This window comes from Pan paniscus, chromosome X, assembly GCF_029289425.2.
Source record: "Pan paniscus chromosome X, NHGRI_mPanPan1-v2.0_pri, whole genome shotgun sequence".
Classification (NCBI taxonomy): Eukaryota; Metazoa; Chordata; class Mammalia; order Primates; family Hominidae; genus Pan; species Pan paniscus.
In genome coordinates this window covers 71,199,470-71,227,262 of record NC_073272.2, presented here as the reverse complement: position 1 = coordinate 71,227,262, position 27,793 = coordinate 71,199,470, and the positions used below count along the sequence as shown (strand labels likewise).

Here is a 27,793-nt window from a genome sequence, read left to right as displayed (position 1 = left end):
GCTGGGCGTAGTGGCTCATGCCTGTAATCCTAGCACTTTGAGAGGCCGAGGCAGGCAGACTGCCTGAGCTCAGGAGTTCAAGACCTGGGAACATGGCAAAGCCCTGTCTCTACTAAAAATACAAAAAGCTAGCCGGGCATGATGGCGCACGCCTGTAGTCCCACCTACTCCGGAGGCTGAGGCAAGTGAATCCCTTAAGCCTGGGAGGTGAAGGTTGCAGTGAGCCAAGATCACACCACTGCACTTCAGCCTGGGCGATCAAGTGAGACCCTGTCTCAAAAAAAAAAAAAAAAAAAAATCCATTCAGTGCTCCAATTTCTCATTAACCGAGTCAGGATCCAAATAAGACAGATATAATTTGTCAATGTGCCTCTCTGAGTTTCTTTTAATCCTTTAAAAGTTTGTGTGTTTATTTATTTATTTTTGGAGACGGAGTGTCACTCATTATTTATTTTTGGAGACGGAGTGTCACTCACTCTGTCGCCCAGCGGCTGGAGTGCAGTGGCACGATCTTGGCTCACCGCAACCTCCTCCTCCTCCCGGTTTCAGGCAATTCTCCTGCCTCAGCCTCCTAAGTAGCTGGGATTACAGGCACACGCCACCGCACCGCACCCAGCTGTTTTTTTTTCTTTTGTATTTTGAGTAGAGATGGGGTTGCACCATGTTGGCCAGGCTGGTCTCGAACTCCTGACCTCAAGTGATCCACTCGCCTCAGCCTCCCAAAGTGCTGAGATTACAGGGGTGAGCTACCGCACCCGGCCTAAAAGTTTAATTTAAATCTCCATTTTTATTACAATTTGTTGAAGTAAGAAGGTCAGCTTCCCAAAGTTTGAATTTTGCTGACTGCATCCCTATGGTGTCCTTTAACACGTTTCCTGTCCCGTGTATATCTCCTGTAAATTGGTAGGTAGAACCAGAAGCTTAATTAGGTTTGTGTTCTTTTCTCTTTGTGCAAGACTACTTCACTGGTGAAATTGTTTACCACAAGGTACTTAATACCTGATTGTATCTCGTTTTTGTCACTGATAAATGCTTTAACTTTTTTTTTATTTTTTGAGATGGAGTCTTGCTCTGTCGCCCAGGCTGGAATGCAATGGCGCAATCTCAGCTCACTGCAACCTCCACCTCCCAGGTTCAAGAGATTCTCCTGCCTCCTCCTCCTGAGTAGCTGGGATTACAGGCTCCTGCTACCATGCCCGGCTAATTTTTGTATTTTTAGTAGAGATGGGGTTTCGCCATGTTGGCCAGGCTGGTCTCGAACTCCTGACCTCAGGTGATCCACCTGCCATGGCCTCCCAAAGTGCTGGGATTACAGGCGTGAGCCACCAAGCCCAGCCTAAATGCTTTCACTATTAATGGTGATATTCTATCATTCCTTCTTCACTTATTAGCTAGAATGCTTTTATAAAGAAAAGCTTCCCCCATCAACTATTGGGTTACTCTATGGTCTAGTTCATACAGGAGAGGGAAGACATATGCTTTATTCTTTTAATTTTTAAATTTAAAGTTGATATATAATTGTGTATATTTATGGCATACAATGTGATGGTTTGATCCACGTATACATTTTAGAAAGAGTCAACCAAGCTAATTAACATACCCATCACCTCACTAACTTATTTTTTTGTGGTTGAGGACATTAAAAACCTATTCTTTTTGCAATTTTGAAATATACATTATTAACAACTGTGGTCACCATGCAGTACTACAGATCACTAAAACTTATTCCTCCAGTCTAACTGAAACTTTGATCAATATCTCCCTTTTCCCCATCCCTCCTCCACCCCCCCAAGCCTCACCACCCTTCTACTCTCTGTTTCTATGAAATCAACTTTTTTAGATTCCACAAATAGGTGACATAATACAGTATCTACTTTCTGTGCCTGGTTTATTTCACTTAGCATAAAGCACAGATAACAAAAGCAAAAATATGCAATGAGATTGCATCAAACTAAAAAGCTTCTGCACAGTAAAGGAAACAATTACACAGAGTGAATAGGCAACCCCGGATTAGGAGAAAGCATTTGCAAACTATACAACTGATAAAGGGTTAAGAAGCTCAACTCAGTAGCAAATACGCCCATTAAAATACGGGCAAAGGATCTAAACAGACATTTCTCAAAAGAAGAGGTACAGGCCAGACACAGTGGCTCATGTCTGTAATCCTATCACTTGGGGAGGCCAAGGTGGGAGGATCACTTGAGCCCAGGAGTTCGAGGTTGCAGTGAGCTATTATGGCGCCACTGCACTCCAGCCTGGGCAACAGAGCAGGACCTCATCTCAAAAAAACAAAACAAAACAAAACAAAAAAAACAAATGGCAAGCAGATATATAAAAAATATGCTCAACATCACTAATCATCAAGGAAATGCAAAATAAAACCATGAGTTAGCATCTCACACTTGTTAGTACAGCTATCATCAAAAGGACGAATAATAACAAGTGTTAGTGAGGATGTAAAGAAAGGGAAGCCTTGTAACTGATGGGGGAAGTATAAATTGGCACAGCCATTTTGGGAACTAGTATAAAGGTTCCTTAAAAACTTTATTCTTCTCTTTTTAACCAGTTTTCAAAATTAATTGTTCCTTATAAGTCTTCCAAAGATGACCAATGAATTTTTTAGCATAATTATAAGCTCATAGATTTAAACATACTTGATAAGTTTTAGTATATTTCAGTTATTATTCCTATTGATGCTCAAGTCTGCATCTTTAGCCAGTGGGAGCCTCCTCAAGTTGCTTCCTGAGTCCTTTTGATGCAAAGTAATATGTCAAAGCTTCCTTGCTTTCTGGTATGACAAGACACTCCAAAAATTTTTTTAAAATTCCTGCCCCAGACCTGGAATCTGCCTTTTCACCAAGAAGCCCTGCTTCTTTAAAGCCCATTTATAAAAATCATTTTTAATTACTAAAGTACATTTTTTTTGAGACAGGGTCTCACACCGTCGCCCAGGCTGGAGTGCAGTGGCATGATCACAGCTCACTGCAGACTCAAACTCCCATCTCAGCCTCCCCAGTAGCTGTGTGTGTGTCACCACGCATAGCTACTTTTTGTATTTTTTGTAGAGACAGGGTCTTACTATGTTGCCCAGGCTGGTCTCAAACTACTAGGCTCAAGCAATCCTCCCACCTCAGCCTCGCAAAGTGCTGGATTACAGGTGTGAGCCACAGCACGCAGCCTAAAGTACATTTTCAACACAAAATTGGAAACTGCCATACCATGTACTATCCAGCAGATGCTGCAATAAAGATGTTTCTCAACTTAGGATGGGGTTATGTCCCGATACACCCATCATAAGTTGAAAATATCTTAAGTCAAAATGCATCTGTAACACTTAGTGAACATCCTAGCTTAGCCTAATTTTTTTTTTTTTTTTTTTTTGAGACAGGGCCTCACTTTGTCGCCCAGGCTGGAGTGCAGTGGTGCAATCTTGGCTCACTGCAACCTCCAGCCCCCAGGCCCAAGCAATCCTCCCACCTCAGCCCTACAAATGGCTGGGACTACAGGAGCACACCGCCACACCCAGCTCATTTTTGTAGAGACAGGGTCTCGTTATGTTGTCCAGGCTGGTCTTCAACTCCTAAGCTCAAGCAATCTGCCCACCTCGGCCTCCCAAAGCACTGGGATCACAGATGTGAGCTATCACACCTGGCCCGCCTAGTCTCATTTTAAACATGCTCAGAACACATTAGCCTACAGTTAGGTAAAATTACCTAATACAAAGCCCTTTTTTAAAACTTTAATATGAGTTTTATTTTAATTCCAACATTTATTTTAGGTTTGGGGTACACATGCAGGTTTGTTAAATGGGTAAATTGTGTCACAGCAATTTGGTATACAAATGATTTTGTCACTCAGGTAGTGAACATAGTACCTGGTAAGTAGTTTTTGTACCCTCACACTCCTCCCACCCTCCACCCTCAAGTAAGCCCCACTGTCTCTTGTTCCCCTTTGTGTCCATGTGTACCCAATGCTTAGCTCCCACTTGTGAGAACATGCAGTATTTGGTTTTCTGTTCCTGTGTTAATTCACTTAAGATAATAAACTCCAGCTGCATCCATGTTGCTGCAAAGGACATGATTTCATTTTTGATGGCTACATGGTATTCCATGGCATATATGTACCACATTTTCTTTAGCCCACCGTTGATGGGCATCTAGGTTGATTCCATGTCTTTGCTATTGTGAAGTGATGAACATACGCATGCATGTGTCTTTATGGTACCTTTTTATTTTTTAATCTTAGAGACAGGGTCTCACTCTGTCACTCAGGCTAAGTACAGTGGCATGGTCACAGCTCACTGCAGCCTCAAACTCCTGGGCTCAAGTGATCCTCCTGCCTCAGCCTCCTTCTTATTTTATAATAGTGTGTTGGGCACCTCATGTAATTTACTGAATCTTGTACTGAAAGGGAAAACCAGAATGGCTGCATGGGTACCCGAAGTATGATTTCTATTGAATATGTATCTCTTTTGCACCATTGTCAAGTTGAAAAAATATTTAAGTCAAATCATTGTTCTCTGTAAGTCACATACTGCCTATACCGCCAGAGAAACAAAGATATAATGTCACTGGTTAAGACCTATTATTCAGTTCTAGTAAAAACACTACATGCATAAGCACTTCAAAAATACCAATTATTAATTTAATGACTAACCTTTTCAAAGTGATGAATCGCAAGCCAAATTTCCCCTTGTGCATTGAAAACACAGCCAAGATTACTCCAAGCTACTGCAAAGTTCGGTTGCGTCTCAATTGCTTTCAAATAACATGCCTTAGGAGGGGTTAATGAAAGAAGATGGGAGGGAAAGGAGGTAAAGGGAAAGGGGAAAATTTGTAAAGGGAAAAAAAAAAGATTGGGGGGAGGGGGGGAAGAAGGTGATATCATTATTCCTTCTCTGACCAGCCAAAAGTGACCCTGCAGCATAGGCTCGCTTGCGCCAAAACTAATGCGCTGCCACAGCTGGCTGCTCCTGCGCCTGCGCCACCAGAACCCAAGTGCAAACCACCATGTTCAGTTCTGCCAACCAAAGACCAACCCTTACACTGGGACTTAACTGGGAAGTCAGTTGCTATAAGGCTCTATGCTGGAGTTCTCTTATCCAAACAACTACGGGCCCTTGTCATGTTTTCAAGTGCTACCTAGAGGGCGCAACTTGAGGCCGAGTTTTCCTACCCCCACTGTTTCCCAAAGTGTGTTCTATGAGGTGTTAAGAGGTATGGCTGAAAAAAAAAGGAGTTCATGATCAAATAAATTCGGAAAATAGGTTTCTTTACTGGACTTCCCTAAGCCTTTTATAACAGGGTTCCCTGAACTTAGTTGACCATGGAACTCTTCTTTCATTGGGCATTTTATTAGAATACTATGAAACACATTTTGGGAAATGCTGCTCTTCAAAAATGTTCCTCACTAACATCAAAACTATGCTACTGAGGAGAAAAATATCTTTCTGCCAAGTAGGATATCATAAAGCCAGGCTTTAAGTTACATTCTCACAATGCCCCTGTCTCCCAAGGAGGACTGAAGCTGAAACCTCACATGACAGGATTGCACCTAGGTTGAGGTCCCTGTAATGCGAGCGCAAACATCGCTTGCGCAACCTAACAGCATCGCACTGCGCAATCGCTGCGAACTGCTGCGCTACATAGAACACCCCTAGACGCAGCAAACGGCCAACCAGATCCATTAATCTACTAGACAGGCCCATGGAGAATATTTGTTTAATGAGATTAGTTGGACTCGAGGTATGTTAAAACCCAATTTTATCCAAAAAGGCTACAGAATAGGACTGAGGGAGCCAGTCAATCAGATTACTCATCTAGTCAACCGTTCACAGGGGTTCATTCGCACGCAATGCGCATTAACGCTGCGCAGCCTTTGCGCTACTGCAGGGTCACAGCGCATCATCAGAAGAGCAGAATGCTGCAATCCAAACAAAGAAGAAAAAAGGAAAAAAAATGAACAACAAGAAGAGTTAGAAGCTTTTACTAAGTAAATTATCTCTAATAATTTTTAATATCAATTAACTTTTACTTATCTTTGACAGAATTGTGGCTATAGTATAAAACATTCTCTTACATAACTTGCTTGTAAATAAAATTATTTTAAGCTGTTTCTGAAGCCACAAGACAGAAGATTCAGGCATGGAGGCAAATTGTTTTGCTGTGGCAGTTACAAACCCGTTACCATATTTCTCATCATGTGACTTTTCGGTGCGTTCCTTGCTGGAAGAGGAGGAGGAGGTTGTGTGTCTGCCCTAGATCCAGGCCTCGAGCTCCCTTCAGCGAGGCACCTTACGCATGGAATAGGAGGTTTCACCCACCTGAAACCTTCTAAATACAATATCAATGGTGAAAAACCAAAAACAAGAGAGAAAATAAAAACAAGATCATTAGTAAAAGTTCAACAAAGCAATTGAAATTCTTTGGATGTCTATTACATATGGGAATGAGGACAGTCTCAAGTCTGTAATATGGGAAACATGCAGAAGGGAGAGGGTTAATCAGGGCTATTGCATACAGCAGGGATTTTTGCTGGAAGAAAGGCTCTTCATTTTCTACAAAGACAACTTAATTTTGCTTCCATCTACTAGGAATATGCTGGCTTGAATTTTCAAATGCACTGATTACAAAAGAAATACATTGCATTTCACTCAAGAGTATTTTCTTGTTTACTAAGTTCTCACAAAAAAACAGAATAACATTTTTCAAACTAGGTGTCTCCAGAGCTCTGAAATAAAGAAGTCAGCAACCTAAGGCAGGCGCAATGTCTCAGCCTAAACCGATCTCTAAAGCTGCAGTGAAGTGCAATTCATGTTAGCTGTCCGCTTGGTGGGGTGACAATTAATAGGAGCTTATCAAATATTTGTTCTATAAATTACCAATTAGATTTATCAGCTAAGATTGAAATCAATTACAATTCATTAGCTGGCAACCTACATAAGGTTAATTCAAAATGTCAGCAGAATTTATGAGCTGTGCACTTAAAACTAGTGCCTTTTAAAACATTAGATGGTGCTGAAAAGCCTTCTCCCTCCCTGGATGAAGCAGTCAAACAGACAGCTACGCTGCGCATACACTCCACGCATTAGCATGCGCGTGGGGCTCAGAGCAACAGGTGGGAGTTTCAGAAGCATTCTGGTTTCTCCCCACTCCTCACCCCTGCAGCGCGGTTGCGTAAGGTGGCTTGTAACAAGACAACTGCATTTATAAATTTAATTTTAAATTATACCAAAAGCTTTAATTAACCCAACCTGGTGTTCAAATTCATTATTTGGAAACACAGAATGCTAAAAGCCACCTTTCCACTTTGGCAAGTTTTCTTTCGATCAGTCCATTTCCCAAACAAACCAGCTTTGTCCTTCTGACCTTTTTTTTAAGGGGTTGGGGTGGGGAGGAATAAAAGAAGGAAATGAGGAAGAAAAGAAGGTAGACAACTAGGATTGGAAAAGAGGAAAAAGGAACTTGGGAAGGGAGTGGGGACAAGGGACAGGATGTTCCAATTATTAATTTGTAATCATTTTAACAGCCTTTCTTCCACTGTAAAAAGGGTGAGGAAGATGAAGGGAGGAAGGTTAAATAAGAATTTTAAATGCCAGTATTACAGGGTAACATTTGGATGAAATTCTTCTCCACTTACAAGCCACAAAGGACTTAGAAGAGCAGCATTTTCAATGGCACCTGCATCATATAGGAGTCTTGAGCCAAATCACAGGCGCTCTGCTTGTCACCAGCAGGCAAGCCTCAGATTTGAAGGAATGTTATTTATTCCCACATAAGATCATGACGGAGCCCAGTGTTATAAAGATGGTCTAGCTCAGCAGAAAGGCTCCAAAATGTTCAGGTTCTTGCTTTACCCCCAGATTTAGAACAGATATGCCAAAGCCTGGCCCTGCTCTATTCTGAGGCGATTCGTGCCGTCAGTTTTCCTCAGTTTCAAAGGACTGTTTTGTGAAGATAGCTCAATGAAGAGTTGAAGACTTGGCAAAAAGTACAAGTTTTCATAATACTGATGTTTAAATGTGTTCTATCAAACACCTACCTTGGCTTCTTCCAAGCGACCCAGGGCTTTGAGCAGGTTCCCCAGGTCACTGCGAACACAGTACAAATCCTAGAAACCCAGAGACGCTGTCATTAATTATACTCTGCTTTGTCAATTAAAAATATCTTGAAATCACTTTTAAGCATCTAGCTCCCTGCCATTTTATTCTATCAACTAAAGATACTGCCTGACAAACTTCAGTGCAGGACCACAACCCCTCATCCACAATTCCAAATCCCAAAAAGTTCCAAAAACTCATTTGAGGGTTAAACCTGACTTGAGGTGACATGAAACTATTTATAGAATTTAGTTATCTCACTTAGTACGAATACTGTCTTTTGCTGCGGAAATATAAATGTGTTTTACTAAAAGGTGCTGCTCCAGACTTTTCTGGGTGTTTTATATATGGTATTATCTTTCTAATATCCTAAAAATTCTGAATGTTGAAATGCATTTGGCCCCATTAGCTTCACATAGAATACTATGGGACCTTACTAGAGCTTCTTTCTCTCTCCCCAAATGTCAGTCACATTAAAAATATATATATCAGGCCGGGCGTGGTGGCTCATGCCTGTAATCCCAGCACTTTGGGAGGGCGAGGTGGGAGGATCACCTGAGGTCAGGAGTTCGAGATCAACCTGGCCAACACGGCGAAACCCCATCTCTACTAAAAATATGAAATTAGCCAGGCATGGTGGCGTGTGCCTGTAATCCCAGCTATTTGGGAGGCTTAAGCAGGAGAATCGGTTGAACCCAGGAGGCAGTGACTGCAGTTAGCCGAGATCGTGCCACTGCACTCCAGCCTGGGCGACAGAGACTCTTGTCTCAAAAAAAAAAGGAAATATATATATATATATATATATACACACACACACACACACACACACACATCTCAAATATTTGTCCAACTATGTTATTCGAGGTTATGATGAATCACTTCTGTATCAAGGACCGAAAATTTTCCAGAGTGGAAAAAAACATATTTAGCAAATGACTACCTATGAGCAAACCTACCCTTAGGCTGTCAGGCATATTTAGAAACTCTGACTTCATTTCACTATCGGGCAGAAGAATTATCCAACCAAAGCCTCAATCCTGGCACCTGCCACTAGATTACTCATTAGTATTAAGTGCCATTAGAGTTGAGTGGGTGAATAATGAAAAGCAGTTGACTCTGCTTTTTATTAGCAGCTCAATTGTGCTGCTAGTCATCTGACTCATCAGTCCGTTCATCTGGATGAGACACTCATCACAACAGTGAGCTTAAATTTTTATTTGCCCTATTTTGCCATTGTCAGTCACATCTACCAGTCAACAGGCAGAAACAATGACAACAGGAAGTATGCTTATTATTCCAAACTGTTCCATGGGTGAAAGAGACTTAAGTCCTAGAAAGTGAAATTTTGTCAACTGTGCCGAAAAATCATCATATATATGATTTGCTCTGGAACTATATTATGGTTTCCAAAATCACTTAATTCTACTGATAAACAGCTTTTGTGGTTGTATAGTATCATCCATCAGGTGAACCAAAAAGTCTGCCAACAAAGTACAGGCTGCCACACAACAATCTTACGGTCAGCCAGCCATACTGGGTCAGTTCCATGATCTCCCTGACTCAATACTGTCCTTCAAGCAATGACTGATGTTCTAGAGAGTAAGGTTGTCTCCCATCACTTCAAGCACAAAAGGCTAATACTAATCCTCAAAACATCAAAGGTACCATTTATCTTATTTGACTTCTCCTCTAATTAGCCTGAGCACTTTTTAACACTATACTCTCAGAAGTAATGAATTACATAATCTTGCTATCTACTTTGTATGGTTATGTTTTTTTCTAAACTGAAAGGGTTACCCCTGTTTTGGCAGACCATGACTGCATAATCCAATCCATGCATACAAGCTCCTTCTACTACTTGATAATTGTGGTTATACATGTTTGGACTTTTACCAATTCCTATGCCTTTTCTAAGTCATAATAATCAGAAGTCTTGCAATAATTCTCCAACAATGACTGTAATGGCCATACATAGTAGCCAGCTGTTGCGTAATTTTATTACCCTCTAGTTTCTATGAACTCTTGGATGGATGCCACTTAAGTCCTGACAGCATATCTATATTTTGTTATCATCTAGATCCATTACAGTATACTATATCAAGTTAACACAATGCTCATAGTTAAAAATACATTATCTTCAAGATTACTATAAGATAATCAATAAGGCAGTTTTAGGAAAAGCTAAAACATCATATTAAATGTAACGGTGAAATCCAATTCTCCTGTTTGGGGATCCAAACCTATGTGCATGAACAGCTAATTTCTAGAAAACGCACGGGCACCACCATTCTCCCAAAAGTTCAAAACCCAAGACATCACTTCTGCTTCATCTGTCAAATCAAAATGTTTCTGACAATTATATTTCTCAAAACTAGCCCATTTTATCCATCCCAGGTTAATACATTTCAGGCAAACTGTTACTCAATTCAATAACATGCCTGGAACTATAGGGAAAAGATATAGAATCCTTATCATCAAGGGGCTTACAATCTACGTGAAAAGACAAGGCACACACTAAATGCCCACTCAGTAGTAAAGAATTTTAAGAGAACTAGATGATGAGCTTATAAGAGAAGTTTAAGCTGGGCCTTGAAGGATGAGTAGGGTTTTAATAGACAAAGGAGGAGGGCACTGTATACAAGGGAAAATCGTGAGAATAAAAGGAGATGGAAATGAGCAAGATTTTCCTGTAGAACTATTTCTCCTAAGATTGCATCAGTTTCCTGCCTTTCCTCCTAGAGCCTCCCACCCCCACCAGCCACAACATCTAGACACGTACATACATATGAAGTAAAATCAGGCCGATAAAAACCTACAGTAATTCTCAATTGCCTCTCAAATTAAATTCAAACTCCTCAGCCTCTCTATTCTTTATAAATCTTCCAAATGACTCTCCTCTACTACATTCACTTCTTGTTACTACTTGACTCACCACTTCAGCCAAGGAAGTCTACTTGCTATTTACCTTCCTACAGAATGCTTAGGTCATAAGCACCCACTCGAGGAAATCTTCTGATTAATACTCTCCAACAATTATCATCCGAGGAACTTACACCATTTTTTCCTTTACGGGTCAGGTCCTGTCTTATATTATAACCCGCAACTTCCCCACAACACATCTCCCCATTTCCTAACAAAGCATTGTATGCACAATAAGCACTCACATATTTAAATGTGACATTTGCACAGCAACCTTAACAAAAAGCAGAACAGAGAAGAATCGAAATATACAACAGAAAGCAGAACAGAGAAGAATCGAAATATATGGTTTTCTACAGTGCAGCTGTATAAGAGAGGCTCAGCAGTAACAAGTAACAAATAACATGACAGGAACACACATGATGGCCAGGATGCCAGCAGCTCTCCATTCTGTGCATCCACAATCAAAGCACAAGCAACAATTCAACAACCTATAGATTCAGAAACAGACCTGTTTAAAACAACTCAGGGTTATAGCCGTTACAGAAAGGACAATTTTATACATAATTTGCAAAAGGAATTGCCAGGTATAGGCAACTCTAGTGAGTCACCATGTAAAAGAACATGTGCTGTCACTGTAAGGTGCTATCTGCAATAACACCTTCAAATACAACAGACTGGCCAGGCACAGTGGTTCACGCCTGTAATCCCAGCACTTTGGGAGGCTGAAGCGGGCGGATCACCTGAGGTCAGGAGTTCAAGACAAGCCTGGCCAACATGGTGAAAGCCTGTCTCTACTAAAAATACAAAAAATTAGCCAGGCATGGTGGTGGGCACCTGTGATCCCAGCTACTTCGGAGGCTGAGGCAGAAGAATCGTTTGAACCCAGAAGGCAGAGGTTGCAGTGAGCCAAGATCGCGCCACTGCACTCCAGCCTGGGTGACAAGGGCAAAACTCCGTCTCCAAAAAAAAAAAAATATATGACAGACTAAAATCTTACCAAAATTATGAAAACACCCAACATTATAGAAGATAATTCAGAATGAAAAAAATGAGATAGCTGTCTCAAAGATAATTTCTATAATCAAGTCACAGAGAACAACTTCTAAATTGACATATCTATTAACTTAAAAAGATAAACACTGTTGAAAACAGTTACCAAGGTTACCAAAGATACCACCTTAACATTCTACTCTTTCACTGCTGCAAAACCAAAATAACCTGAGTTTCTTTAACCATTTTTCATAGAATGCCAACTACATCTATGATTCAGGTACACAATGTACTAATGATGCATTTAAGCACTGTCAACAAGAACATAAGGAACAGACGCAAGATTCTACCAGTACTGAACTGACAACGGGCATTTGACAGTAAGTTTAAATCTAGTTAAGACTTTAGATATCCTGAAATAAATTAAAATATGATCACTGTGGCATGTTTAGTTGAAATCAAGGGAACTTGCACAATCCCATTTTCATTCTTATTGGTAAAAACAGTAATAAATAAGTAAAGCAGCACCTTCCACTAGAAGAAACATAGAACCAGATGACAACACATGGCCATTCAATGCATTCAAGAGGTAATCCCATGATTTATTTTAGTACTATCTCACTTCCTTGGTAGGGTACAATAATAAGCTTCCTGCTAACAGCAGGTTAGATATTAAATAGCAAGGTTCCATCTCTCACTTTAGTTTTCCTTCTCAGCATAGTCCTACTGCTTGGGTACACTATCAGTAGCAATGACTGCTCTGCTACACACATAGGCAACTGGAAACCTGAGCCAAGGGCATTAGAGTTAAAGATGGCAAGAACCACAGCTGTGTAAGAGGGTACACTATCAATAAGAGTAGAATCAACCTGATTAATAAAGGGAAAGAACTTACTGTGACAACCGGGTACAGAGGTGAGCCCTGAGCCCTGGGAAAAATGGGGTCCAAGGCCCAGTGGCAGTACATACCGGGCTCCCTAAAACTTTATGTGGGTAACTAGCTAGATTAGTATTGCAATAAAACTTACAAAAAGTCACTCAAATGTACATATATATACACTGAGTGTCTCAGAAAAGATAGACAAGAAATTAGTTTCATTTGCTACCTCCAAGAGTGCTAACTGGAGGTATTCACTGTATCCATTCAAAAACCAATAAATTTAGAAGCTGGGTGTGGTGGCACACACCTATAGTCCCAGCTACTCTGGAGGCTGAGGCAGGAGGATTGCTTGAGCCCAGGAGTATGAGTACAGCCTGGGCAACATAGCAAGACTCCATCTCTTAAAAAAAATGTTTTTTAAAGCAATGGATTTTCTAAAAAGGACACGTTTAAACTCTCAAAATTAACTACAAAAATTGTTAATAGATGTCATCATGAGAAGTGACTTCGGATCTTTGAACAAACTACTAAATTTAGTTTCAGTTTCCTAACCAAAAAATAAGGGACAGCAAGATATGATCAATGGTTTTTTAACTGTGCTCAAGGGCTGCTTTGATGGGTGAGTGCCCTCTGGGCACATCATCCCACTTTTATTTCTTTTCACTTCAACATTTGCTTTGAGGATATTCAGACTCAGGTTTTAATATCTATTAATACTTCATTACTAGCTTTGTCCCCATGAAAGCCACATAACCCTGAGTCCATGGTTTTTTTTTTAATTGATAAAAATCAGAAATAATATCATCTATTTTGAAGAATTATTGTGAGGATTAACTAAGACCAATCATTTAAAGCTGTCAGTAGAGTGTCTGACCACACAGACTTTCAGTAAATGGTAGCTAAAATAAACTATTAGCCATTTCCAGGTTGGTTACAAAACTGAATGTTGACAATGTAACTTGGGAACTTTTTCTAGATTTCTATAACCCCACTATCATTTACCTCTTAAGTTTACATCTACTTTCTCTAACTACATCATAAGTTCTGAGGGAAAGTCTTATGTTTTTGTATCTTTCGGAGATCCTAAACACAGTATGAATTTAAGGTCTGCCAGCTGAGCCTTACTTGTTCCCAGAACACATCTGCAACTTAGACAAAAAAATTTTTAAACTAATCGAAAGCCCAGTATAAGTAGTATCATCTAAATTCTATGACTTCTAATTACATTGAAAGAGAAGAGAATAGGATATTGAGGAAGAAATTTTGTAGCCTAATTTTCACATCATTCCATATAGTGGCATCTTGTTTCAAACTATTTTATATTACAGATTTTACAGATTAAGACCCATTATCCACCATTCCTTGAAAATCAATTAACTTGCAAACACTTATCAGAATTTATCCAAAGTTAATCACAACAGAAAAAAGTCATGTGCTCTGTACTTTATACGTGTTATTTTAAAATTGATGTAGTTTCTTGCAATAAGAATTTTTATGCTTTTTAATATACCTTGCTAAATAAAACAAATATTTTAGCATAACGCAGACCAGCTAAAAGCAGTTTCACCATTTTAAGTACATACGCATTTCTAAACTTTTGACTTTATTCCATGTGAAAACCTACTTTAGTGTCTGAAATATCACACTATGTTTCTTTCTGGGTTTCTAGGAAGGGAAAGTAACCATTAAAATTTTACTCACAGGATTGTACTGAAGAGCAGAGACGTAAGCTTGTACTGCCCCTTCCATGTCACCCGCTGCTACCAAGGCGGCTGCCAGGTTAATATAACCATCGATGAAATCAGGTTTGAGACGCAATGCATGTCGATAATGCTCAATTGCCTCCTGCAACTGCCCTCTTTCCTTGTACACATTCCCCAAATTCGAATAAGCTTCTGCCAGAAGGGGGTTCTGTTTAATTGCCAGAGTGCTAAAGTGAGCAGATCTGGAAAAGGCGACAAGTGTTAATGCATGGGTATGCACGTTACAGAAAAGAAGGTATGGCCCATATGCAACTCAAACAGTTTGAGATCTGTGCTATTGCTCATTATATAATACCTTATCTTTTAACTAGTGCATAGCAAGAAAAATTTGGGAAATCAAAGATTTTCAAAAGTGGAGGTATTCTAGATTTCAAAATGAAAAGCTTTTTCTTATTAAATAAAATTATTGGCTGGGCGCAGTGGCTCACGCCTGTAATCCCAGCACTTTGGGAGGCTGAGGCGGGAGGATCACCTGAGGTCAGCAGTTCGAGACCAGCCTGGCCAATATGGTGAAACTCCGTCTCTACTAAAAATACAAAAAGTTAGCCACGCATGATGGCGGGCGCCTGTAATCTCAACTACTCGGGAGGCTGAGGCAGGAGAATCGCTTGAACCCGGGAGGCGGAGGTTGCAGTGAGCTGAGATTGCGCCACTGCACTCCAGCCTGGGTGACAAGAGCAAAACTCCACCTCAAAAAAAAGAAAAAAATTCTAACTAGAGTCTTGTTACAAAACTACCACATTGGCCGGGCGCGGTGGCTGATGTCTGTAATCCCAGCACTTTGGGAAGCCAATGCGAGCAGATCACCTGAGGTCGGGAGTTCGAGACCAGCCTGACCAACATGGAGAAACCCCGTTTCTACTAAAAATACAAAAATTAGCTGGGCGTGGTGGCACATGCCTGTAATCCCAGCTACTCAGGAGGCTGAGGCAGAAGCATCGCTTGAACCCAGGAGGCAGCGTTGCGGTGAGCCGAGATGGCGCCGCTGCACTCCAACCTAGGCAACAAGAGCGAAACTCCGTCTCAAAAAAAAAAAAAAAAAAAAACCCACCACATTGGAAATCATGATCATTAAGATAAAAAATGGAAAGCTATGTGCACGAGTTTCATTTTCCATTTAAGATTTAATGATGCACATCTTTAAGTGTCTAAATATGCCAGAATAACAATTATTAAAAGGACAGGAACACAAATTCTTCCCTTTTGATTAATTCAACTGATTAACTAAAAGCAACACACCATAACAACTTAATGAAACTCCAGGTATGCATCTCCTGCCACAGCATACATAACCATCATTTCTGAGCATTTCAGTCCCTCAAACTGACAGGTCTCATGAAAGGAAGACTGGATGCTCAGATATACATTGATAATAATTTATTACCTGAACAGAGTCTAGAAAGCAGCAGACCAAGATAGAAAAATCTAGAAAAGGTCCCTAGTCATACTGATAATATAACCACCACCACAAAAGGAAGGAGAAAAACTGGCAGCTGGGCATGTCACAAGTGGGCAAGAGAGCAGATGTGCGTTGGCGGCTCAGTTGAAACCCGGTACTGGAAAAATTTCAAGTTCAAATATTTAAGTATCATTTTTCAAGCTCAGCACCCAGAGGCAGCAATCACGAGCAGGTACCCCAACATCTCCTACCTGTCCAGCCTTCGACACTGGAAGTGTATAGATGAAAGTAATAAAAGCACACCAGTATTGTCTGGCTCTTGTCTCCAGAGCTGCATGCAGTGTCTCTCAGCTGCCTCAAAATCTCCTGCCTGATATTCTCGATGTGCCAACTCAGCTAACCCTTGGAAGGAAAGCATACGTTTCGTTGGTTCTGGAGAATCATCAAAACATTTGAGGGAAGGAGGGGGGAAAACAAAAAGTTAGAAATGTAAACCAAAAAAATGTAAAAATATGGTATATTTAACTTAAAAATGGAAATGCTTGAAACTATGTAAAGCACTAGAGTGTTCTGCACGTTATTTATATCTTCAAGTTAACATCAAGTGCAGAATTGGCATTTTTAGAATTCACCCATTAATACTTTCTTTCCCAGACTAGAAAGGAATATTTACTTCCATATGAGATTACATTTTATGACCAAAAATACTTTGTACTTTTAAATTATAAATCATAGGTAGCATCTAAGGATTCACTGAACATTATTCCTTATACCTTAGTTAACATACAGAAACAAAATATTAAACATGTGATTTGCAAGGTCACAAAGACTTAATAATATCAGAATAACATATTGGGAAACGTAATATTTTGTGCCATATTTCAGGTTGGATTTGTTGAGGTGGAGTACTGGTAACAATCTATTAATCTTAACCTCAGTGAGGACACCAGATGTGTTAACTCTTTAAATTATATCAATTTTTGTATATTTCATAATTTAATTCTTTAAAAGGACAAGTAGAAACAAGCCTAAGGGAAAAACCAAAAAGTCAAAGTGCTATTTTTAAAACAGCTGATAAACAAGATGTTTGTCATTTGACAACAGCCAAAATAGTTAAAGGGGTCATCAAACATTTTAAATAAAGACCCAAGATTACACTGCTCCTCTACCATCCCAAACTCACAAGGAGACTAAATTGGCTAAATCCCACCCACGTTGGTTTAGCACTAACATTTTCCAAACAGCTCTGGTATTGACTAAAGGATTAAGACATTGCAAACAAGCCTATATAAGCCAGGCAGTTACCTGCAACTGCAATGGTCAAAACGTTGGGAGGGAGGGAGGATGGACGCTAAAATATATTTGATAAAGCGCAACATAATGAATAAATAAAAGCACTTCGCTGCAAGTGACTTAATCCAGATACACAAAGATCTTTAAAGGATATAGCTAAAGCCCAGAGAGGGGAAAAAAAAAAAAAAACTGCTTGTCACAACTGTAAATACTTAAACTGGGAATTCGACCGTAGCACTTCACTAGCTGGTTGAAATGGGAAACCATGGACAAATTATTTAATTCTACCAAGGTTAAGGTGACTAGTTCAAATTTGAGCCCAGCTCCCCAACCATCAGAGCTGATGAGCGTTCCGGATACTGAGGAAAGCAAAGTAAATTTCCTGACAGAATGCACAGCTGACCACCAACACAAAGAGCATTGAGACTTGCATCCACATCTGGGAGAGGTTATATCTTTAACAGAAACTAAAATTACATTTTAGCTAAGTCTCTAGAACTTCCTAGCTCCTTGTTTTCACACACTACTTTGTCACTTTTCAATGCCGCTTATCTGCTATTTTAACACTTGAAACGACAGCTTTCTCAAATAAATAACACATTAAAAAGGGCAAGCTAGTACAGAATCCAGTACAGAATCTTAAACCTTTGAAAATCACGGTGGAGACGTAGGGAGAGGAGCACGGACTAATTATTAATCCCACTCCCTACAATTACGGATAAGACACTATTGACGATTCACCTACTACTTACAGCACAACTTCCAGAAACAGTAGCTAAAACCCTCCACACATCTCAACTGAGAAACAACCAAAAAATAACCTCGCGGAAAACCTCAGAAGCGCAGCCCCAATTCCCCACCCCCTTCCGCCCAAATCGCCTCAATATGGAAAGGCAGCTGAAGGACACTCCTACAATTTGGTTGTTTTCGTATTTTTAGTACCAAATGCTCGCGACTGAAGTGTCTAAAAGGGCAACCGCCTTGTACTTGTGCAGCTACACTCCAGTTGCTTTACAAACTCTTCAAGCAGGGATGGAAACTTAAAAAAATATTACACCCTGTGAATAAAGAGATACTGGGCTGAAGAATGGGGATGGCAGACCCAGAGGCGGCGGCGGAGGAATACATCGAGAAAGTAACACAAAGCGAGAATTGGGCGGGCAGGGTGGTCAACGCCAAAGCAGCAGCATCGGGGTGGTTTCTCCCCCAAGGATAGGAAGTGAACAAGGCTGGCAACCTCGCGAAGGGAAGGGTGTGGTTCCCCGCGGACAGGGTGGGAAATCCAGGCTGAGGGCAGCGGTGGAATTGGGCGATGGCAAAGGAAACCCCTGGAAATTTCCAATCTAAACCGGGACCGCTCAACCGAAAGAACACCAGAAAGGCACTGCCTAGCGGGGTGCTGCTCAATGTCCCCTCTTCTCGAGGTGACTTGTGGCACCATCGACGAGCTTTTGATCGTCCTCGGGTGATGCAAAGTGAGGATATGATTACATCGGAACGGCACCCCCGCCCTAGATTGGCAGAGAAGGACCAAATCTGGCTAAGGGGAAAAGACTGGGGGGGGGGAGATGAAGGGGGAGATGGAGGGGAAAAAGGAGAGGCGATGAGCTGGAATTAGGGGAGAAAACCGCTGCAAAGGAGTGAAAGGGCAGGGATTCCAATGCAGTCCATTCCACGACATTCTAAGCGCGCACGTGTGATAAAAGCGCCCGGAGAGAGTGGAATGCTAGAACATTTAAGAAATAAAAACAAAGCAAGAAAGGCAGCAAAAAGCAAGCAAGGGAGGAGGAGGAAATATTCGAGAAGCGGACGACAGCGGAAAACCCGATGTGATCAGATGCCAGTAGACCACGAAAAGCTTAGCAATGTCACTGATGTAATGGGGATGGTTCGAGGGAAGGGAGGGAAGGAGTGATACAAGGTAGAGGACGGCGCGAGACCCCAAGGGGGCATCTGCCAAGGTAGAACGGGACACCGGTACCTGTGCTGTCGGCCACGTTGCCCACGGAAGACGCCATCTGGAGCTTCTCGAGGGAGAGCAAAAAAGAGGTAATTGGTCCTGCTGCCGCCACTACCGGCAAGAACGTATTTGGAGGTAGTAGTACAAGGGCAGCAGCCGTAGCAATGCTCTGGAGGGCTTGAGCGGCGGCAGCAGTTACAGGCTTCAAACCCTAGGAACTCTAATTGACCATTTACCTAGTACGGTCTTGAAATGGCGGCGACGGCTCCTCGGCCGAAACAACATGGGCCGGAACTACTTTCTGTTACAATCAAGTGCCCGCGCGGAGGTAGCCAGTAACCAGCGCCGCCAACAAAATGACTTCAAGCTGCAAAGTCGAGATTCCATGTAGTCCTCCGCGCAGCGCCCATTGCGACAAACACCACGGTGGAGACCGCGCATGCGAGCAGCCCTGTCAACACGACTCGTGGTTAGGGCACTCTCTGGGGCGGAAGCGGCCAAGTTTCTTAAGAGTGTAGCGGAAGGGTAAAAACAAACACACACACGGGACGGATACGTTTTTGCCACCGCGATTAAGAAGAGTGTTACTTAGCAGGTGGTGTAGTTTTAAACATAAATGCCAAAGGCGTCTAAAAAAGTTTATCAACCGTATTCGTACAAAAACGGATGGTTACGACTCTCACGGATCAATTCTGAGCCAGTCAATTCAGAAGATTGCCTCTCAAAGACAGCTGCTCAAAACGAGGAGCGAGAGGGTTCCGATTTGAGCCCGTCTTCATTGTGACTCGGCCATCGATTTCAGCACTTCGATGAAAAAGACTGAAGCTTTCACAGGGCCAGTTGAATGCAGACACCTTCAATGTTGGCCGTATAGCCTGAAATTTCAAAATCGTTTTGGTATTCAGAATACTCCTGCCCACGGTGATAGGGCAAATGTTTAATAACTCAGGGACATGCTGGGCGTTTGCACTCCGAAGGCAGCCATAAAAATGTTAAAGGTGATTCACGTTCGTCAAAATCCATGACTCTCCTCGAGTTGTGACTTCATTTCAACCAGCTAGCTCTGCACATTGTCACAGTCGGCGATTCCACTGAGCTCAAAGCAGATCAACAATGATAAATGAATTCACTTGCCATCTGCCTAAACCACACGTCTAGATTGAGTCATGAATTGCCTCTACTTCCTTGAACAAATCGGTTCTTACGATCTTCCTGCAGTTTCAAGTCTACTGTTCAGATATTTTGTCACATTGGTATTTATACCTCACCTCTTGTTCTAGAAACGACTTAAGGTAGCTTGCCACATCAGCAAGAAAGTATTACAAGCCACTGGAGGCTACAAGTTGGATCTCTGAGAGCCTTTTTATTTCAAAAAGTCCTTGATCTAAGAAAGCAGGTCAATGAATTTCTTCAAAAAGTTTTTGCTACCTAGCCCCTTCACTATATTTTTTAAAAAACTAAGTCCTCAAATTCTGCTTAAATTTCTTCAAAACAGTCAACAAACAATTAATTATGGAAATGGCACAGAGAAAATTCATAATGCTAATTTCTTCCATCCCATAATCAAGAGTCACATCATGCAGTGAAAAAGACAAAAATCACTACACAAACTCTCCTGAAAATTGGGCACCAACCTCTTGTAATTTGATTTAACTGGTAAAACCTCCCCCCCGCACACACACACCTACTACAAGTTCCCTATCTGTAATGAGTAAACTCAGCTTTTCAACTTTTAGAAGAGACTTCTCAGATTCCACTGGCAGATGTTTAGGCCTTGCTGATGAGCGGGTGCTAGCTAATTAACAAAAACTCTTTTTGTTGTTAAATGCAGGTCATGTTCCTAATTCTTCAGCCAATAAGTAACATTTACCAGAGTCTGTATGTGCAAGGCACTGTGGGGGCACAAAAATGAACAAAAATCCTCGCCCTCAAGGAATCTGAAGCCTAGTTAGGTAGACACAAAAAGCTACTAGAGAGCAATACAGAAGACTATTTAGATGATAAAATATATTACTCTCTATGAATATCTAGGGAGGAAACAGGTAAGGTTGGAGCGGGTGAGAAAGAAGCCTTGATCTAGACATTGAAGGAAGTGCTTTTGTATGTGTTTTATTGTTGTTCACATTGATTTCTGGGTTTTTTTATGTGCAATTTTAAATTTAGAACCAATTATAATTAAATCAGCTGGGTCTTCAACCCCAATCCCAAACTTTGTCACCCAATAACACCACTGATGTTGCATTACTTTTTTTGCTGCTGTGTAACAAAGTATCACAAATACAGCTGCTCAGAACAACACACATTTCACAGCAGTAGCACCAGCGCTGGACGAGACCCGGGCTGGTGGCTGCTGTTGCACTGCTGCTGAAAAAAAATGGCTCCAAAGGTTAAATGAAGCCAAAGAAATACATAGTTGTGAGAGGAGAAGCCAGCTGGACTTCCTGGGTTGGATGGGGACTTAAAGAACTCTTCTGTCTTACAAGAGGATTGTAAAATGCACCAATCAGCACTCTGTAGCTAGGATTGTAAAACGCACCAATCAGCGCTCTGTGGCTAGCTAGAGGTTTGTAAAATGCGCCAATCAGTGCTCTGTGGCTAGCTAGAGGTTTGTAAAATGGACCAATCAGCAGTCTGTAAAATGGACCAATCAGCGCTCTGTAAAATGGACCAATTAGCACCTTGTAAAATGGACCAATCAGCACTCCGTAAAATGGACCAATCAGCAGGACATGGGTGGGGACAAATAAGGGAATAAAAGCTGGCCACATTCCGCACCCACCCACCCACCAGGCCAGTAGTAGCAACCCGCTCGGGTCACTTTCCACACCATGGAAGCTGTGTTCTTTCCGTCTTCACAATGAATCTTGCTGCTGCTCCCTCTTTGAGTCCGTGCCACCTTTAAGAGCTGTAACACTCACCGTGAAGGTCCGTGGCTTCATTCTTGAAGTCAGCGAGACCAGGAACCCACCAAAAGGAACCAACTCCAGAACCACCTCCGGAGGGAGATGCAGCCGCACAGGCTCTCCAGGGGTGCGGGACTAATATTCCAGAGAGAAATTGGTCCCCTGGATGAAGTAACCAGTCACAAAGACTAATTAAAATTGATCTTAAAACCTTCCAGAAATCTTGTAACCTGAATAAAAGTAAAGAAGAAACTGATTTCATGGTAGTACAACAACCATCACTAACTAGTGAATGTGGAAAAGATGATTTCTTATTTGGTAGCTGCACTGGTAAAGATATGGCCACCTGTGATATCAACAGTGAAAGATGAAAAAGGTAAAAAAGGAAAAAACAATGAAAGCCTAATGAGTACATTGAAAAAGGCAGCTTTCTGCAAAACAAAAGCAGAACAGCAAGGGGAGCACACCCTATGGGAGTTCTGCCAGATGAGGATACTTTTTCTCTCAGCACCAACAGTCTTTAAAGATGTGAGAGCTCAAAGACCAATAAGGTCCACTTCCCTCCGCAATCCTCACTGTAGTCCTCTCCTTGGCTTACAAACTAAGGAGACACGTATCAAAACGGAGATGAGACGAAGAGACTCAAAGCCTTGGTTCATTCTTCCAATCCAAGTCTGGCACGGATTTTCACTATCTTCAGCCTGAAGCTGCATACAAAGAACAAAATAAAGAGTTCAAAATTTCAGAATGGAGACTTGCATCTTCACTTCAAGGAACATGTGCCTGTACTTATTGGACTTATGCCTCAAGACTATATTCAGTATTCTATGCCTTTAGATGAGAGGCTTTATCCTTTGCAAGGGTGTCATGCTATTGTCTGGACAGTTCTCCCATGGAAGTGAGTGGTGAAGCCAGCTGGACTTCTGGGTTGGGTGGGGACTTGGAGAACTTTTGTGTCTTACAAGAAGATTGTAAAATGCACCAATCAGCACTCTGTGTTTAGCTAAAGGATTGTAAATGCACCAATCAGCACTCTGTAAAAATGCACCAGCCAGGCGCAGTGGCTCACACCTGTAATCCCAGCACTTTGGGAGGCTGAAGCAGGCAGATCACGAGGTCAGGAGATGGAGACCATCCTGGCTAACATGGTGAAACCCCGTCTCTACTAAAAATACAAAAAATTAGTCAGGCGTGGTGGCGGGCACCTGTAGTCCCAGCTACTCGGGAGGCTGAGGCAGGAGAATGGCATGAACCCAGGAGGCGGAGGTTGCAGTGAGCTGAGATTGCACCACTGCACTCCAGCCTGGGCGACAGAGCGAGACTCTGTCTCAAAAAAAAAAAACAAAAACGAAAACAAAACGCACCAATCAGCGCTCTGTTTCTAGCTAAAGGATTGTAAATGCACCAATCAGCACTCTGTAAAATGCACCAATTAGTGCTCTGTGTCTAGCTAAAGAATTGTAAAAACACCAAAGAGCACTCTGTAAAATGGACCAATCAGCACTCTGTAAAATGGACCAATCAGCAGGATGTGGGCGGGGACAAATAAGGGAATAAATGCTGGCCGCCCCCAGCCCCAGTGGCAACCTGCTTGGGTCCCCTTTCACGCTGTGGAAGCTTTGTTCTTTTGCTCTTCACAATAAATCTTGCTGCCGCTCACTCTTTGGGTCTGTGCCACCTTTAAAGAGCTGTAACACTCACCGCGAAGGTCCACGGCTTCATTCTTGAAGTCAGCAAGACCAAGAACCCACTGGAAGGAACCAACTCCGGACACAGATGTTTCTGGGAATTCTATCCCCAAAGCTGAGAATCGGGTAGAGCAGGACCTGGTCATTGCTCCAGAGATCTTTGTGGATCCATCTCTGAATGGCTTGTTCATTGGTACCTGTAGGAGTTACAGGTACCTGTAGGAGTTACAATGCAGAGCCCAAGAGCAAGCCATGAAGACATTCCTGAAGACACTTTCATCATTACTTTCATCATTACTACCTCCAATACAGAATCTAAAGGAACTTCTGTGGACTCACAGGTGCAGTTGTCTATGTGTGTGTCTGAAAGTATCCACTGTCATTTGAATTCTAATCCTGACTGTCCTCCTGGGGTTGCAAGAGTTGATGATTCTGTCCAAAGTAGTGACACTATGGTTGTGACAAGCCTTACAGAGGAGCTGAAAAAACCTGCAAAATAACAGTGGTGCTGGGGGCAATCATACACTGACAGACAGAAGAAAAGTGAGCAAATGTGCTAGATGGTTTTTTTCTTGTCCCAGATAGCCATAATGACTGTTATCTTTCAAGCTCAAGCTTTTGCTCCCATGGTAAAACACTTCACACTAGAATTGAACACTCGAATGGTAGGTTTTGCTTTTATGAGCAACCAGATGTGAAAGGACAATTAGTTGATCTAATTGAACATTCAACCAGGGACTCTGGAAAATAGAGTTTTTTCTTATTGAAGGTCTCGGTTACCTGGATCTGCAATTTACCCTGTAAGACTGACCAATCCAATATTACAATTCATACAGGTTTGTTCTTTGCAGCACCCATGACATTTGTTTTATGTCAGCATACCAGAATAGACTTATTTCAAAAACTGCCTTTGCCAAACAAAATGAAGGCTTATTTACAGGAGGAGCATTGCTAAAGGATTATGAAAACCCTGCATCTTGCACTTTGGAATCAAGAAAAAGAGACTGAAATACAGTTTTACAAACTTTCGTTGCTATCAATTTTGATGCCATAACTGTTTCAGTTTTATGTGTAAAAGAGTAATCAATTTGTTGAGAGGTGGGGAAGTGTTGGCAAGGTGTCTTGAGTTTATTTTGGTCCTTTAAAAAGTAAAGTCTTGAGTTCTTAGAAGTGTGAATTATCTTTATCAATTTCCAAAATAATTACAATAGGAATTCTCAGATTCTCCTTAATCTGCCACAACTCCTCCTCCACTGCTACTCCCACTCCTTTGCTGCTGTCCACTGTGATTTTTATGTATTGAAAGCACATTTCATATGTATTCAATCCCAGGTAAAGTTGAATGAAATTTTTCTTTTCTTTTTTTTTTTTTTTTTTTTTTTTGAGACGGAGTTTGGCTCCTGTTGCCCAGGTTGGAGTGCAGTGGCACGATCTCACCTTGCTGCAACCTCCACCTCTCAGGTTCAAGCAATTCTCCTGCCTCAGCCTCCCGAGTAGCTGGGATTACAGGCACGTGCCACCACACCCAGCTAATTTCTGTATTTTTAGTAGAGACGGGGTTTCGCTATGTTGGCCAAGCTGGTCTCAAAGTCCTAACCTCAGGTGATCTGCCTGCCTCAGCCTCCCAAAGTGCTGGGATTACAGGTGTGAGCCACCTCACCCTGCCTGAATGAAATTTTTCAAATGAAAATTGTTGTCTTTATTTTTGAGACAGGGTCTCACCCTGTCACCCAGGCTGGAGTGCAGTAGCATGATCACAGGGCATGGTGGTGTGTGGTAGGAGGATCACAGTGGGAGGATCCTGGGCTCAAGTGATCCTCCCACCACGAGCCACCACACCCAGCTAATTTTTTTTTTTTTTTTTTTAAGAGACTGGGTTTCACTATGTTGCCCAGGCTGGTCTTGAACTCCTGGCCTTATGTGATCCTCCTGCCTTGGCCTCTCAAAATGCTGGAGATTACAGGCATGATGGATGCCTGTAATTACTGGCCTAAAAATTGTTGTCTCTTCAAATGGCCCATTTTCAAAAGCTAGTGTTGAAGAGACATACATATGTGATAAAACACAGAATTTACATATACCTTGTACATTAGATTACATATTTTTAATCTTACACTTTAGAAAGATTTAGAATTATGCATTGATATAATCTTAGACAATAGAACACAGATCTGCAACATATCTTTTAGAACATCGTTTTCCAAATTATTTTAAGGTTGCACTAATTTTTTGGTTGTGAAAAGTTGAATTTTTCTGTCGCCTTCATTTTCATCTGTGGTTTGTCCTCTTTTTAAGTGGCCTTGCACATAAAAATCTTAAATTTATCCCACCAATATAGACATTGTTGCTTTTTCTGTTATTAAACTGCTATAAATTGTCATAACATATAAAGACAACTAGAACTATTATTTTTTAAAGTATTAGATGATCTTAGATTCCTATGATAGTATTTTTTGTGTTATCTATATTTTCCTTTGCTAAATGTTTTATCTTGATCTTGTTAGATTAGTAAACATTATCTTGGTTAGAACTTGATTGTACAATTGGTTTTTGTAAGTGATTGTATTATCTTGCAACATTAAAATTTTTATAAAGTTTGAATTGATTTGAATAAAAAGAAAACATTGTTTAAAAAAGAAAAAGCATTGAAGATGGATTTATATTTTTCTTTAATGTAGTCACTATTAAATATGCTACATTTGACCCCTGCCCTCCCTACTTTGCACAAAAAAAGACTCTGCCAGGTTTATGGGAGTCTTGTTGCATACCATACACACTGCCATTTAAAAAATAGTTATTTTGTGGGGAAGCACAGTGGCTCACACCTGTAATCCTAGCACTTTGGGAGGCCAAAGTGGGAGGATCGCTTGAGCCTAGGAGTTTGACATCAGCCTGGACAACATGGTGAAACCCCATCTCTACAAAAAAAAAAAATACAAAAATTAGCTGGGTGTGGTGGTGCTTGCCTGTGGGCCCAGCTACTCAGGAGGCTGAAATGGGAGAATCACCTGAGCCCAGGGAGGTGGAGGTTGCAGTGAGCCAAGATCACACGACTGCATTCCAGCCTGGGCGACCAAGCAAGACCCTGTCTCAAAAAAAAAAAAAAATAGTTTTTTGTTTGTTTATTTTTATTTTACCTAAGTCTCAAGTAATTTGGAACCATTAATCTTTTTATTCTCTGAATCAGTAGTAATTGGAGGTGGTTATCCCCAATAGTTTTCAGTTATTGTGAAATGCAGCATGTGTATTCATTGCACAATGCTGTAATGTAGTGTTTTTGTATTGCCTTGTTCAGAAGATGTTTCCAGTTACACAGCTTTAAAGGAAAATGTTTTCATCTCACAAAAAACATGTAATTCAAGGTGTTTCTTCCTTTGTCTTTTACAGTTTTCCTATCTCTACCCTCATTTAAACACAGAGGCAGGGCCAGGGGTGGTGGCTCACGCCTGTAATCCCAGCACTTTGGGAGGCCGAGGCAGGCGGGTCACCTGAGGTCAGGGGTTCGAGATCAGCCTGGCCAACATGGTGAAACCCCCTCTTTACTAAAAATATAAAAATTAGCCGGGTATGGTGGCGGGTGCCTATAATCCCAGCTACCCTGGAGGCTGAGGCAGGAGAATTGCTTGAACCTGGGAGGTGGAGGTTGCAGTGAGCCAAGATCACACCACTGCACTCCAGCCTGGGCAACAAGAGTGAAACTCTGTCTCAAAAATAAATAAATAAATAAACACAGAGGTAAAGGTCTTAAGTCAAACTTAATGGCTTTGTCATTCAAACATATCTATATCCCCACTTCTTATTAATTTTCCTTTTTTTTTTTTTTTGAGACAGAGTCTCACTCTGTCGCCTAGGCTAGAGTGCAATGGTGCGATCTCAGCTCACTGCAAACTCTGCCTC

General features: G+C 41.4%; 1 protein-coding gene and 1 pseudogene across 5 annotated transcripts in view; one reads left to right on the top strand and one right to left on the bottom strand.

The window, feature by feature from the left end:
• OGT (O-linked N-acetylglucosamine (GlcNAc) transferase) overlaps window positions 1-19,587 on the bottom strand; it is a 42,730-nt gene extending 23,143 nt beyond the window's left edge. Inside the window, exons 1-5 of one of the 5 annotated variants that reach the window (XM_003820131.5) lie at window positions 19,327-19,587; window positions 16,304-16,484; window positions 14,592-14,835; window positions 8,041-8,109; window positions 4,657-4,773 (exon numbers count right to left, since the gene is read on the bottom strand). In XM_003820131.5, the coding sequence (XP_003820179.1) occupies window positions 4,657-4,773; window positions 8,041-8,109; window positions 14,592-14,835; window positions 16,304-16,484; window positions 19,327-19,363 (648 nt within the window). In that variant the 5' untranslated portion in view covers window positions 19,364-19,587. The remainder of the gene's footprint in view (window positions 1-4,656; window positions 4,774-8,040; window positions 8,110-14,591; window positions 14,836-16,303; window positions 16,485-19,326) is intronic. The other 4 variants (XM_063601814.1, XM_063601816.1, XM_003820132.5 and 1 more) reach the window with 4 other exon arrangements.
• Window positions 19,588-19,744: 157 nt separating this feature from the next.
• LOC100985673 (suppressor of cytokine signaling 6-like) lies at window positions 19,745-26,231 on the top strand (annotated as a pseudogene).
• Window positions 26,232-27,793: the final 1,562 nt, after the last annotated feature.